The 13,371-nt window shown below is 30.6% G+C and overlaps 5 protein-coding genes across 17 annotated transcripts in view; 2 read left to right on the top strand and 3 right to left on the bottom strand.

The window, feature by feature from the left end:
* The window catches only part of LOC105667866 (thrombospondin type-1 domain-containing protein 4-like), a 59,672-nt gene extending 55,824 nt beyond the window's left edge, over positions 1-3,848 (bottom strand). For 4 of the 5 annotated variants that reach the window (XM_067348900.1, XM_067348905.1, XM_067348902.1 and 1 more), the window contains exons 1-2: positions 3,731-3,848; positions 2,798-3,077 (exon numbers count right to left, since the gene is read on the bottom strand). The gene's annotated coding sequence lies outside the window, so the exon portion shown is untranslated. Of the gene's footprint in view, positions 1-2,797 lie in introns of all 5 variants that reach the window. The other variant, XM_012359958.2, reaches the window with a different exon arrangement.
* Positions 3,849-3,854: 6 nt separating this feature from the next.
* On the top strand, positions 3,855-5,102 carry mRpL34 (mitochondrial ribosomal protein L34). The gene is made up of 3 exons (XM_012359960.2): positions 3,855-3,996; positions 4,315-4,459; positions 4,795-5,102. Exons 2-3 carry the CDS (start codon positions 4,419-4,421, stop codon positions 5,021-5,023), a joined length of 270 nt encoding a protein of 89 aa, XP_012215383.1. The 5' UTR covers positions 3,855-3,996; positions 4,315-4,418; the 3' UTR covers positions 5,024-5,102.
* LOC105667867 (pseudouridylate synthase RPUSD4, mitochondrial-like) lies at positions 5,087-6,861 on the bottom strand. The gene is made up of 4 exons (XM_012359959.2): positions 6,522-6,861; positions 6,058-6,247; positions 5,776-5,968; positions 5,087-5,688 (listed from the first exon to the last, which is right to left on the bottom strand). The coding sequence occupies exons 1-4, from the start codon at positions 6,727-6,729 to the stop codon at positions 5,155-5,157; spliced, it is 1,125 nt and encodes a 374-aa protein (XP_012215382.2). The 5' UTR covers positions 6,730-6,861; the 3' UTR covers positions 5,087-5,154.
* A 148-nt stretch (positions 6,862-7,009) lies between these two features.
* Positions 7,010-11,668, top strand: TAF1C-like (TATA box-binding protein-associated factor RNA polymerase I subunit C-like). The gene is made up of 11 exons (XM_012360013.2): positions 7,010-7,605; positions 7,912-8,013; positions 8,085-8,215; positions 8,397-8,487; positions 8,587-8,706; positions 8,801-8,999; positions 9,073-9,208; positions 9,380-9,600; positions 9,689-9,957; positions 10,056-10,229; positions 10,309-11,668. The coding sequence occupies exons 1-11, from the start codon at positions 7,365-7,367 to the stop codon at positions 10,719-10,721; spliced, it is 2,097 nt and encodes a 698-aa protein (XP_012215436.1). The 5' UTR covers positions 7,010-7,364; the 3' UTR covers positions 10,722-11,668.
* On the bottom strand, positions 10,245-13,352 carry LOC105667898 (mitochondrial import inner membrane translocase subunit TIM50-C-like). Of its 9 annotated transcripts, none has more exons than XR_001100001.2 (10): positions 13,091-13,352; positions 12,412-12,752; positions 12,122-12,241; positions 11,935-12,042; positions 11,684-11,815; positions 11,479-11,602; positions 11,224-11,327; positions 11,028-11,125; positions 10,471-10,575; positions 10,245-10,392 (listed from the first exon to the last, which is right to left on the bottom strand). XR_001100001.2 is itself a non-coding variant. In XM_067348920.1 (9 exons), exons 1-8 carry the CDS (start codon positions 13,230-13,232, stop codon positions 11,033-11,035), a joined length of 1,164 nt encoding a protein of 387 aa, XP_067205021.1. In that variant the 5' UTR covers positions 13,233-13,352; the 3' UTR covers positions 10,245-10,575; positions 11,028-11,032. The 9 variants fall into 9 exon arrangements, 3 of the variants coding, with proteins under 3 accessions (XP_067205021.1, XP_067205022.1, XP_012215437.1); XR_001100002.2 differs by having other exon boundaries at positions 10,245-10,375; XR_001100003.2 differs by having other exon boundaries at positions 10,471-10,557.
* Between the last annotated feature and the right edge of the window lie 19 nt (positions 13,353-13,371).

Below are 13,371 nucleotides of genomic sequence, written 5' to 3'. Positions count from 1 at the left end.
AAATATAGATAACTTTGTTTTACAATGTGCCAAAGATACATGCATATAAGTCGATCGATAATAAGTCTACCGGCGCCACGACACGCTTGTGTTAAACCGATGGACGATTGAACGCAATTCTATGGGATGGGAGTGCCGGTTTGGAACTCTTGCAACGGAAAAGGCGCATCCTGTATCTTGTCAACTGACAGTTGACAATATACCGGGTACTCGATCGAGCACGAGGACGTTTCTTTGTATTGACGTATCTTTTTGCTAATGATTTTGGTTTGCAAGCCGTTTTGCGCGTGACATAATTGCTTAAAGAGCGCTAATTAAGAAAAGCAATTAACTATTAATTATCAATTATAATATCCAAAATTTTTAGATTTACACAAATCAATCATTGTTGGAATAATGTATAAAATTTAATTTTGCATTCTTATTTAATTTCTCGTTTGTTATTTTGTCCTCTTTAATGTTGCGAAAAAACTGCATATTGTTCGTTTCAGTAAAAGATTGATAAGACTTAACCACGTTTCCTGTTTTGCGTTAATAAGCTGTTTCTTTATCAAAATTTTCTACCTACGCTCATATAATTAAAAATAGAGAAAAATTTTTTAAATCTCATTGTTTCGGTACGTACTCTATATAGTGCTTTCACAAATTGTTAGAGACATTTTTAGCATTTTAATAAAAACGGACTGATAATAGTACTGAGTAATAATTTTATTTTGTATAACGCAATATTGAAATTGATTCTGAATAAATTACAATTAAATAAATTTTTAATAATTGAGGAAGACTTTAAAAGATGTATGTATAATCCTTGTTCAATCAAGATAAAAAAATTTTGACGTAAGCCGTAATAGCTGTAATCTATTTAGAATAACTTCAATAGTATATTACACACACGCGCGCGCGCGCACACACACGTGTATGTAATATTATTTCCGCTGATTATATTAATGTTCTTCAATTTCTCCAGACAAAATAATACAATTATGGCAATTGTTAAATGCTAAAAAATTATTAAAACTATAAAAATGTTATTTTTAAAAATATTAAAGATTAAATTACATTACATGTAAATATACTTAAATGGGAAAATAGATATTAGAAAAACTTTCACGTGTAACTTTAAAGTTTATACAATCCGGAGTCAAAGAGTATTTGAACATAATTATCTATTAAAAAGATTCGTGAGAGCCTGTGAAAAATGTTAAATAGCAACAATTGCAGAACACGCTATACAATTGATCGAGATCTAGATAATACATTCGGTGATGCGTACGCGTGTTTGAAGACCGTTCCACATGACGTAGTAAATAGGTCATAGTAACTTCATCATGAACAAAGATAAAAAATTTATCCATCCACGAGATAGATTTATTCTAACAGAGCTTAAGTACACCTTTATAGAATAACGAGCATATGCACCATTTTCCTACGTAACCAAACCCTGATCGTATCACATTAACTCTCTCATTAAGTTGATTATGAATAGCATTCAGATAGTATCATTACATTACTTTCAATAATCACATGACAATATCTTTATACTGATACAAACGTTCAACTTATAAAAATTGTTTATAGTTGAGAAACAAAAATTTATTGTTAAATAAATAAAAAGTGATGTCCCGAATTACTTATGTAAAAATTTAAATTAATACTTGTTTTGATAATTTAACATGACGATTCAATATAATCGCTTGATTATATTAATATTATTTTTCTAGTATTACCTATATAAATCTAAATGTGTATTACATGTTGAAAAGTACTATATTTTTATACTTACAAATAAAATATCTATATATCATATAAAATTATTATTCATCAATAAGAAAGTATAATAGAAATAGAAATATTGTACATAATTCGACATAAATATTGTAATATAAATCTCAAGTTTTTAGCAAAGTCTAACAATACAATATACGCGTATCCCAAGCGTCAAAATTACATCGAGGCAAGGGCCTCAAGATCAGACAATTACCGCGAGACGGTGATGTCACGGATGTACGCATACTCGACGAATGTATATATGTACATATATGTATTTGTCTGTTCTACATGACGTACCAATGGGGTCACAACAGTTTGCTTACTATCGAAGGTGAGATCAATTCTATTTGGGGGGGGGGGGGGATAGGTCGACACCATGGGGCGCGTTAGATGAAAGAATTTCTTTGAATGTGAAACGAATAACCGAACACAGAAACTGAGGGAGTGATTTTAACACATGATTGAGACTCATCGTTGCTGCTTTAGCGGACTTTGATTTGTGAGAACGTAAAGCATCCTAGATCTTTTCCCATTTAAAAATTTTTAAAATATCCCAAATAACAATAAATATATATATATATATATATATATATATATATCTAATAAATTTCTCTTCAGTATTTTGTGTTTGTTTTTTGAGATTAGTATTACGTGGAAAACGCCGTAGACGTGTGCACTGATGGAAGAAATTTTATAAACTGTTGTATATATTATTTTTTTTAAATTCAAGTAACTATAAATAGTGATTATAATACACAAACTTATTCAACTTCTAAAATATAATCAACACAAAAGTATTCTTAATAATAAATTGATTAATCGATCAACAAAGTTTTATAATTTTGCTTATAAACTCTATTCATAATATAGAATTTAGACGCAATTATGTTTTTTCACTTTCCAAAGAATTGTCTTAAACAAGATGTGGATAAAGATAAAGATAAAGATTTCTCTTATTTAACCTTCATCAATATGTATGAAATACATAATAATTTTAACACAACACAATATTTTTTTAAGTACTTACATGTAATCCTGTTTATCTCGCAGCAATGTTTCTCGTTTGCTTTTGTGCTCGAAAATGTGTTGGATACGTGTTGTAGCTTTTCGAATCATTGTCGAATAGTCGAGGGCATGATTGTCGCGTTGCATTCTTGAGAGCTGTATTTCTAATATCACTACGCCCTTCGACACGTCCAAGGTATTATAAAGCCCAGAATGAGTCAGTCAATCAGTATGAACATGCCCTCTCTCCGACAGACCGATTGAAGTCAGCCGAACAGTTTCGACAAACACTCGCAAGTAATCTTCGATAATCATTAAATATTTTTATATGCTTGAAACGACAATCACAGACAATGCCGATTTATTCAAATTTTACTCATTCCAAAAACTTATGACAATTTAATTGCATTCGGTAGCGATTTAAAATATTGCAATAGCCATAAAGATATACCTTACTTTTTGAATTGAAGTAAGAATTTGTTAAATTTGCAAAAAATATTTCATGCAAATATTATTTCTGAATAATTCATAATAACTAAAAGAAAAGTTAATAATAGCGCTCGCTTATGTGTATAATAACAGGAAAGAAAAATATTAGTGCATACACCGGCAACTTGGCAATAAATTGAATCGGATATTTCAGCAGGTTGCCGTCAGCTCTGTTTGCATTAAGTTCAAGTTTTACCGGTAGAACTTGCTAACATAATCTGACAACAGATCGACAGCAAAACCAAGTAGAATTTGTCATTTTGTAGCTATTTAAATGAAATATTCCATTTAAATGTACGAAATACAAAACTGCTCGACGGCGGGTTTACCGTCAATTACGTGATATATTCTATTAGCAAATTCCGTTAGGTTTATACCAGTATTCTGTGCCGGCAAAATTTGTATGTTACATACTATATATAATTACTTTATCCTGACTAAATTTATATTACAACAAACGGTATACCTTAACTCGTGTAGTATACAAAATCAGTATCTCGACGAGATACAACTTTCTATTTACATAGTTATTAGAGTGCACCATCTTCCGCCATCTTCTTATGGAGAATCTCCGTATCATTGTGTACATACATTATGAAATTGGCTCTACACGACTCATTCGTCACAGTATTATCGATTTTCGGAAATATTCGATAGTTTCCGCTGGTTTCCGCAAAGATTGATCACATGATCACTTTGATCAACTTTTACAAACCAACTACACAGAGTTAAGCCGAGAGCACAAGCTTATACATAAAGCATAACGCATAAGCATAAGGAAATTGATTGGTCTATATATAAGCATAATGGCCGGAGCGCAGACTTTTGCATAAAGCATAACACATAAGCATAAAAAAATTGATTGGTCCATTTCCTTATGCATTTGCTTATGCTTATATATAGACCAATCAATTTCCTTATGCTTATGCGTTATGCTTTATGTAAAAGCTTGTGCTCTCGGCTTAAGCAAATGCATAAGGAAATGGACCAATCAATTTCCTTATGCTTATGCGTTATGCTTTATGCAAAAGTCTGTGCTCCGGCCATTAACCTCAATGTCAACTTAACCTCAAGTTTGTGTTTCTCATTCGAAATACACATTCGAACAATTTTTGCCATACCCTGAATCTTGTGACGTTTGCGATATAAGAAACATGATCGATAAATTAATCTTTAAGATATTTAAATCCGTACCGTAAGTTTTTAAAATATTATTTTTAATTATGACAATATGTTCTATTTTATAGTAACTCTATATAATGCAACCATTAGTTATAAATTCTCAATACAAGGAATTAAATACTTGTTAAAGTATCATACCTGTTAAATATCATTTTTCAGTGAATTAAATTTTATCTCTAATTTAATTTTGTTTGATTTAACATAATCCTAATTTAAGGTATTTGTATTATTATATGTGCAACATGAACATAAAATGGAACAATGGAGTATTTTCAGCGATAAAGTGTAACAACATAATACAACAATCATAATACATCATAATGTGAAATTTTTTTAATACGTTTTTAGACAAACAGCAATCTCAAATCAGCTTACCTCGACAGTAAACGCAACATCTGTAACATGGAATCCATGGGGTTTAATGCTTGTTAGAAACATAGTGAGATATCATTTTCCTCGTCCTGATGAACGTAAACGTATCAAAAAACATGGCTGGTTTGCAAGAATGGCAACGCTGAATGGTAGAAGAATTCTCCAAAGGAGAATCTTAAAAGGCAAACATGTGCTTAGTCATTAATTATCAGTTCTATCTATCTAACAAACAAAATGTAAAGGAACATTAAAATTAAAAAAATAAATGTTATTTATCATCTAAATTTTTTTTTTATTATAATTATAATCCTTACTGAGGATTAACATTTACACATGTTAATTGTATATTAGATCTTTCATCACCATTTTCTCTTTATTCTCCTCATTATTCTCTTCATATGGTACATTCTTAAATTTAAGTTGTTTGCACGTCCAATCAAAAGGATGAATTAAAGGTGCTTCCAACACTATATCCTTTCTCTTCTCACCGAAAGAGATTAAACGTACATTTCTCAAGTGGATATGAACTGGAATAATTTCTTGCTGATTTTGCCTTACATTTAGCAATTCTAGTAGTTGCCTATTTATTTTTGGCATGTCCCAACAAGATTCAGCAAACGGATCAATTCTTACCCATGTACCCATGACTTCTTGGACTCGCGATCCATGATAATTATCTCCAAGAATCGGACTATACAACATGATGGAAGCAAACAATCTAAGACTGTGCCACACTTTTGTAGATGCTTCCATTTCTATTAGGGAACTCAAATTGTTTGTCGAATTAGATATAACTCTATAGTCTACATTAAAGATTTTAATTATATTCTTCTTCACTAAGTTTTTGGACCATTGCGGCAAGATAATAACCTAAAATGTATATAGAGTTGTTAATTAGACAGACACTAATCATTTTGCACACAATGTATACATGTATACATATAGAGACAAATGTACCTTTTTATCTTTCAATGAAAAATTTTGTTTTAAACAAATTGCTAGATGATACTTTCCTTCGATTTCGTTCGGAATTCTGGTCGTGATTGCCCAGAATTTCCTATATTTACCCCCTTCAACTCGTCTTACTGCTTTTTTTATATCTTGGCATACGTTAGTATTAATTCCAAAAATATAAACGCCACTCATATATCTATAAATAAGAAAAGCAATATGTGTTTTAAAAGTTATAGGTACATTGTGAGAAAAAGAAAAAATTGTTAAAAAAAAAGACCAATATACTTTTCTGATCCTGAGAAAGGTATCAAGTTTGGTACATCCAGTTCCTTTGCAAGATATGGCAAAACATTCTCTACAGAATAATCTACTGCTCCTACTATATGATGACATTGTTTTAAAGGGTGGTTTACATTTTGCTGGAATTTATTCCATACAGATATACCATACGGTTTGTTTATCGCAACTATTCCATCTGCAAAGAAACACCTGAATTAATATTATAGAAATGTCTTCATAGAAATCACTTTTATTAGCTATAAAGAAACAATAGATATTATTTTTAATATAATAAATCATTAATATGTAAAACAAATGCTATTTTTTTCAAAAATTAAAAACTAACATAGCATAAAGTGATAAACTGTATAATAATAAAAAATGACAGCTAATTTCTTGTTACAAGATAACAAGATAACAAGACAACAATGTCAGGCTCTATCAACTTTAAATGTATAATAATTTCCCACCTGCATTGTAAATAACATTTTTCAACAAACTATTAGCAAACTCGATTTCCGACTTCCACGGATGGATTTGGAAATATGGATGGATTGTCTTCTTTTGCATCGTATGTTGATTCTCCTGCGTAGTGTAATATCTCTTGTAACATACGCGATATGCAGCCGCAAACTCGCCGATTCGCGCAGTTCTACATATTATCATTGCACTCTTCATTTATACTTGTAAGATTTGTAAGATAAAGATCCTTTTTTCTTTCTTTTTGAATTTGATTCCAATTGATTCATACATATAATTGCTCGGCATGCTTCTCGGTTCAGTCATAGTTTAGGAATTCCTGAGACTTGCGTCCGAATAAATCTTGAAATGTAACACGACAGCCAATCAACCTCTCATTTTCCTAGAGAATTTCTTAAAAGAGTTGGACGTTTTGTGTCACCAGTTTTGGAGAGCACATATCTCCGTTATTCTTTAATCTATGATTATGTACAAGCGTAATAGCGTAATGTTGCGATGCCGCGTGCCGCATGTTCCGCGATTCCCACGTGATATCGGCACATATGTCACGACGTATATAATGCACGTGTATTATTGTTGGATTCTTTATCAATTTACGAATTGTTATATGTTTCTTTCATTATAATTTATTTATCGCTACTGTGATAAATATTTTGCAATATATTTTTGACTGATTTTATGTTTCCTGTAAAATTATTATAATGTAATGTGATGATTATAAACACCTATGAAGAAAAAAGAAAAGACAGTTTCGAACAGTTTTAATTGTTACGACTAAGATTACGCATATTTTATCGTAAATAAGTAAAAATAATTAAGAGAGATTGAGAACCATGAGTGAACAAGAATTAAAATCAAAAGCATTCAAACGTGCTGAAAAAAATTTGTTAAATAAATTGAGTGCTGTGTTTTTGAAAAATTATCCTCACCATGTGATGCCAGGTTATAACTTGAATAAATTACCATATATTGAGAAATGGGATGAGAAGAGTGTAATGGAACTCTACCAAGAATTTCCATACAGCTGTGACTTACCAAAGCCATTATTACCACCAGCAAGATTACCAAGAACAGGTTAAATATTGTTAATTTTATTAAGTTTATAATATGAAGCAAGCTTACTGTGTCAGATGGAATGTCATTAGAATAATTTTTATGTTTATGTATGTTTTCTGTACTTTCTGTAATTATGTGGTCTATTATATATTATTTTATTCTACGTTATGTAGTTAAATTTAATTCGATATACAGTCGGATAATATAGTGACATATAATAATATAAATTATACTTTGTAAGTATATTTATAATCTTTGTAATATAGCTAGATTTTATGAAATATAATTGAAAAAAAAGAAAAATAAACATTTCAAACTTTACAGCGCTCATTCAAGAAGATCCAGCTTTACAACTTCTCACATTTAAGAGACATTTGAAAGATGATATAAACAGAATAATGAATCAGTACGAAAGGCATAAAAAAGGTTGTATGCAAAAATTTTAATAACTTTTACATTTTACATTTGATATTGATTTAATAAAATATTTTTATTAGAGTTGAGTGTAATATATAAAAAAAACATAAAATGGAATAGAGGAAGTAATGGATATAATGCAAAGGTGCCTAGATACATTGCAAATATAGCGGAACTGATTGACATGGATCCTGACCCTTATTTTGAAGGGGTATCATTAACAAACTATATATTTTTCAATGCTATCGTTTTTATTTGACAAAATGTGTAAAGTATCTGGAAGAATGATTGATTGGAAACTTTAGCTATTAAATAAGATCAACTTGGAATAAAACACTTTAGAAAAAAATCAAGTACGATATATATGAATTACTAATAAAATATCTTTTCAGTCTTACAATTGGTACTATACTGGTGGATCATTAAACTATGTTCAACTAAATGGCTGGGATGTTCTACTATTCCCATTTATGGAAGATTTAGGTTGCTTAATCTTAATTATACAGAACATATTCATACATATACATATAGTAATTTATGCAATTATATATTTGAATCTTTTTTGCATTGAAAAACTTTTAGTTGCTGCAAATATCATATCGATGGAAGATTCCATATGGAAACCATTATTAAAAAACTCGGTTAAATGTAAACTACATGGATTGTTGTATGAAATTCGACAAAGTAAAATTAATAATACATGTATGTTGATAATTTTATATCTAAAAAATAAAAAATTGTAATATACTTAGAAATAATATGAAATGTATTACACAAATGTTATATTTTATTTTAGGTAAAATTTTGGGAAGGCATAAAAATCAATGCGCTCTTTATATGCTCTCTAATTCTGAAAATCACTTAACACTTAGTGAAATTCATAGGCAAGCATCAAAAATACCATATGTCAGTGCTGATTTGAGTTTAACTAATGTCGATCATCATTGTACACTAAATGCAGAAAGAATATTGTCCTTATGGGACATAAATAGTATGTGAGTAAATTTCTTTGTTTTATTTTCTTCATAACACTTCTTCGCAATATCTATATCCTTTTTTCTTCTTTAGGAATTATATTAGCCGTGGTTCTATATTGCAAAATAATACAACTCATGATTCTTGGGGAAGTATAAGATTTCAGCAGATGGATCCGCACATTTTGATTTACGTGGATAGATGTTGCTTACATTATCTTGATACTAGAGTAAGAAACAAAGAATTTTTAATCTTAAGTTTTTTTCATACAACTATGCATTAGGAAAGTTATCGACATGATTTACCAGCATTATCCGTGTATAATAATCCAAAATCATTCATAAGTTAATTTTAAATATTATTATAAACACTTATTATTTTATTGGTTTCTCTCTCATAGACTGCTTTTGATCGACCGTGTCTCACATTGTGTCCAAAATTTAATTTGGAAAATTGCGAGAGCCTCTCGGTGGAAGCTTCAAGTAAACACAATTGTTGTCGATATTTAGCAACTTCTCATTCTCTCTTAATGTGCGATAATCGTTCTCCGAAGCAATGCGTACGACAAAAATGGACACATCAGTTTAAAGATACTCCGCTATTAGCAGCTGTCACTAATAGGTAAGTAATGTTAAATGAGAAACCTAATTACATTAATTGCAATTACAAGCATTATCGTTAACTTAACTATATGACGCATCAATTACAGCGATGACAAGGAGATTATTGTCTTGTCAACTCAAAGAGTCGGCGAAAACGCAATAATTTTGAATACTTGGCTGAACAATGAAGAGTCTCATTCCTTTAGTTTACCTTTCACACCTCCATCCATTGCAGAAACGATGAACGAATGTCGAATACAAGGAATGTGCTTGAATCCATATTTACGAAGCAGATTTGAATTGTGTAACTCTGGTAGCACATTAGTTACAGATGTAAAGAAAGGAGCTGTATCCTACTTTGTTCAAAATTCGATCGGTACAATTAATTATATTTTCTTATTAAGTTGACGTTTTGAAAAAAATGTGGCTGGTGCCTAGTGTAAATCTAAATATCCTCCTTTCTGTTGTACTCAGGTGACATATTTTATCAATGTATAACACACGAAAACACATTGAACAAATATTCTCCCGTTAATGGCAAAGCTTGTTATGCATTAAACATGTGGGAAAAAGCTTTATCAACTCAAACTGAACCGCTAGTACCTCTAACAATCACCAACAAGTGTAACATGCAACATATATACGAAAGTAAGAAAACAAGACTTGAAGTTTTATTTAAGTATATTTTCGAGCTTCAATAATTCAAATTATGAAAATAATTTTACAGATTTCACGAATAAAAAGCTCCGCTTAAAGCCCAGTAGGATAGATGTGGACAATTCTTTTGAACCAACCTGGAAGCAATCGTTGGCTACATTGGGATCATACATCGATCTATTAGCACCAGAACTTTTTGCAGTTTGGGAAATACGTGACCAAGTACCAGTACCTGTACGGACGGGATCCCATCAGAAAGTCTTGAACTGGTTGGAATCGTCGACTTCGAATCATCCCAACACGCAATCACAGGATGAGTCTGAATGCATAGCCACACCTATTAATACTCAAGAATTAATTAGCGTGTCTCAAGACCAAGATCTAATGTACATTGATGATAGCAATGTATTGCAAGACATATTGTTGCCGAAAGTTAAATCAAAATCGACTAGACGGAAAAGGGACATTTATAAGCTTACATAATTTATATTTGAAATTGAATTGAATTGGAGAGAATGTCGTAAAATATTAGATTATTTAAAATTTATATTTTCGTACATATCAAGATTACATAATTTGTACATATAGACGTGAAATATTTATAATGATGCATAATGACGTACGAACCATAAATAGTGATTTAGAACAATATTCGTTTTATTTTAATAAAAATTATATAATTATTATATATAGTATTTGTGAGGCGATGAAATGATCGACTGTACTGCGTATTCAAACGTATTACGTATTCATCTGTAGATATTTCAAATTTCAATGTAATTGGTTCACCTTGACTAGCGGTTTCGTAGAAAAGATGGTTTCCATCTCGAAGTAAGTACTTTGCTGCTGTCCAGTGCAGCCTTGTTTTGTTCCTCCTCCATTTGCATCTATCAATAATTATTATTATCATCATTATTATTATTATTATACAGTCAAATATTCAGTTACATATTTTATATTTATCTTTACATTCATAACAACCTACCAATAATTTTCGTCGATTTTCTTTAAACATTTCCAATGGATTGTCAAATTGTCTATAGTAATTCAAAACGTCTCGCACATCCTGCACGTTTGATGTTAATATCGCTGTAAAATAAAATGTATTTTTATGTATCTTTATCGGCCAAAAGGAAGTCAATTATGCTAACATCTTATAATCGGAAAAACTCTAAATGTATACCCGTAGGAAAAATATTTATGAAACACTTGAAGCGAATAATGTTGAGATAAATCTTACTGTTTAGGAATGCAGCCAAGTCATACAACGTAGTGTCATCATCATTACCCGCCCATCGAGAGAGTTTGAATGCATTTTCTGGATGTAACTTGACACTCTCTTCATTCCAATCAATAACAATAACCTATTAATATGTACAATGTGAAAAACTAATAATTGCAGTATAAAGAAACTGTGTGAAATTTTTTAATAGAGTGACAATTACTTTACTAAGATCACGATTGAGAGCTCCTAAATCCTTAACGTGATGTCCATCCACAAAACGCGTTGCATCTCGAACTAATCTGTACATTATATATCCATTTGGGTCAAGTGCATCCAGAATAGGGAACACCGTCTATAATTAAAATCACACAATATATCATCTTTCTTCATTATATTAGATATATTAGATTATCTTTTTATCACACATACGCAAAATAAAGCAATATTTTTGGAATTAAAAAAAAAAGTTACCATTCCTTGCTCAGCTGTATAAATGACGATTTCAAATTGTGGTGGTGCTACTGCTTCTAAGAACTGATCTACTCCAGGCCGTTTTTTGAATCTCCACCCAGTTTGGTACTACAGACATTACAATGATAACATCAAACAGTACATTGAATTGTGTATGAATTGATACTTTTATAAATTGCAATCTTACTGTCCAGTCTGGATGCACAAGAAGATCGGTCATTTCCAAAACTAGAGTATATGGTGGCTGAATATATGGATACTTGAGTGGATCAGGTAATAATTTTTCCCTGCTGGGTTCCTGTACTAACTGTAAACATAATAAACATCATATAAGATGTTTTCTAATATCTGAGAATAATTTCATAGATTCGCATGCCAAATATATATCTTTCAAGTTAAGAAATATATTCCAAAAATTATATTTAGTGTAAAAAACAATTCAATTAATACATAGACATAATTGCAAATGTATCATACTCTTGTATAATAATTCAGCTCTCTCTTGACCCTCTTATAGATCTGTTCAAAGAAGGGTAAATTGGAAAATTCATCCTCGATGACATTCCCATGTTCATCATAATTAGGTCTTCCTAATTCATATACTAAATAAGTGAAGCCAATACCCATGAATATACCAAAAGCTGCAAATCCATAATTCATCATTCTCTTTGATCTTTCACGGTTTGCCTTCTCTTCCTCATCTTCTGTCGATTCATTCTGTTTCTTATGAGCTGCTGTTTCCTGTCTCAATGACTCAGCTTCATTTATTGATGATTGTATGTTTGTTAGATTACTGGTGATTTTTGGTCGATTTGTTACTATTGACAAATTCCAAAATATCATTTTTATGTATAATTGACAAAATAAATATACTTAAATTATTTTTTATGGCAATAATAAAGTAAAATAAAACTTTTTCACTGACAATTCCTTTTTTCTTCTTTTATAAATATACATATAAAAATGTTTATTAAATATTAAGCATGTTTGTTTCTTTCATCATTAACGACAGCATGTTTGATGTGTACAATTTTTTATTTAAATTAAATTAAACCTAAATTGAGTTCTTTATGACTTGAATTAAATTTTTAACAATAATAGATTGCCCATGCTCTCTTCGTAGCACATTAGAGGTTATGACTGATACGATACTCACTCTCGGTATTATAACGATATTTTTGCGTTATTTGGATGAGTGATATTCGGCCAGTAGGTCGTTGAAAAGTACAATAGGTCATTCTAGCGTTCGCATTGTATATTTTACATAAAATTCGTAAACTTCGCATCGCAAATGCCATACTTTAACGAGATCATGGGCTTTCCGGCACCTTCACATGTAAAAATTCACTCTTCTATCTTCTAGCGTACTTCCGTATAGCCGGTAAATTTGATCGCCCATTTTGTAACTGCGAAATGGAGATGGCTACAAAGTTCGTG

Source organism: Linepithema humile, chromosome 2 (assembly GCF_040581485.1).
Source record: "Linepithema humile isolate Giens D197 chromosome 2, Lhum_UNIL_v1.0, whole genome shotgun sequence".
NCBI lineage: Eukaryota > Metazoa > Arthropoda > Insecta > Hymenoptera > Formicidae > Linepithema > Linepithema humile.
The sequence above is the reverse complement of the archived record's forward strand: the minus strand, read 5'-3'. Positions and strand labels throughout refer to the sequence as shown.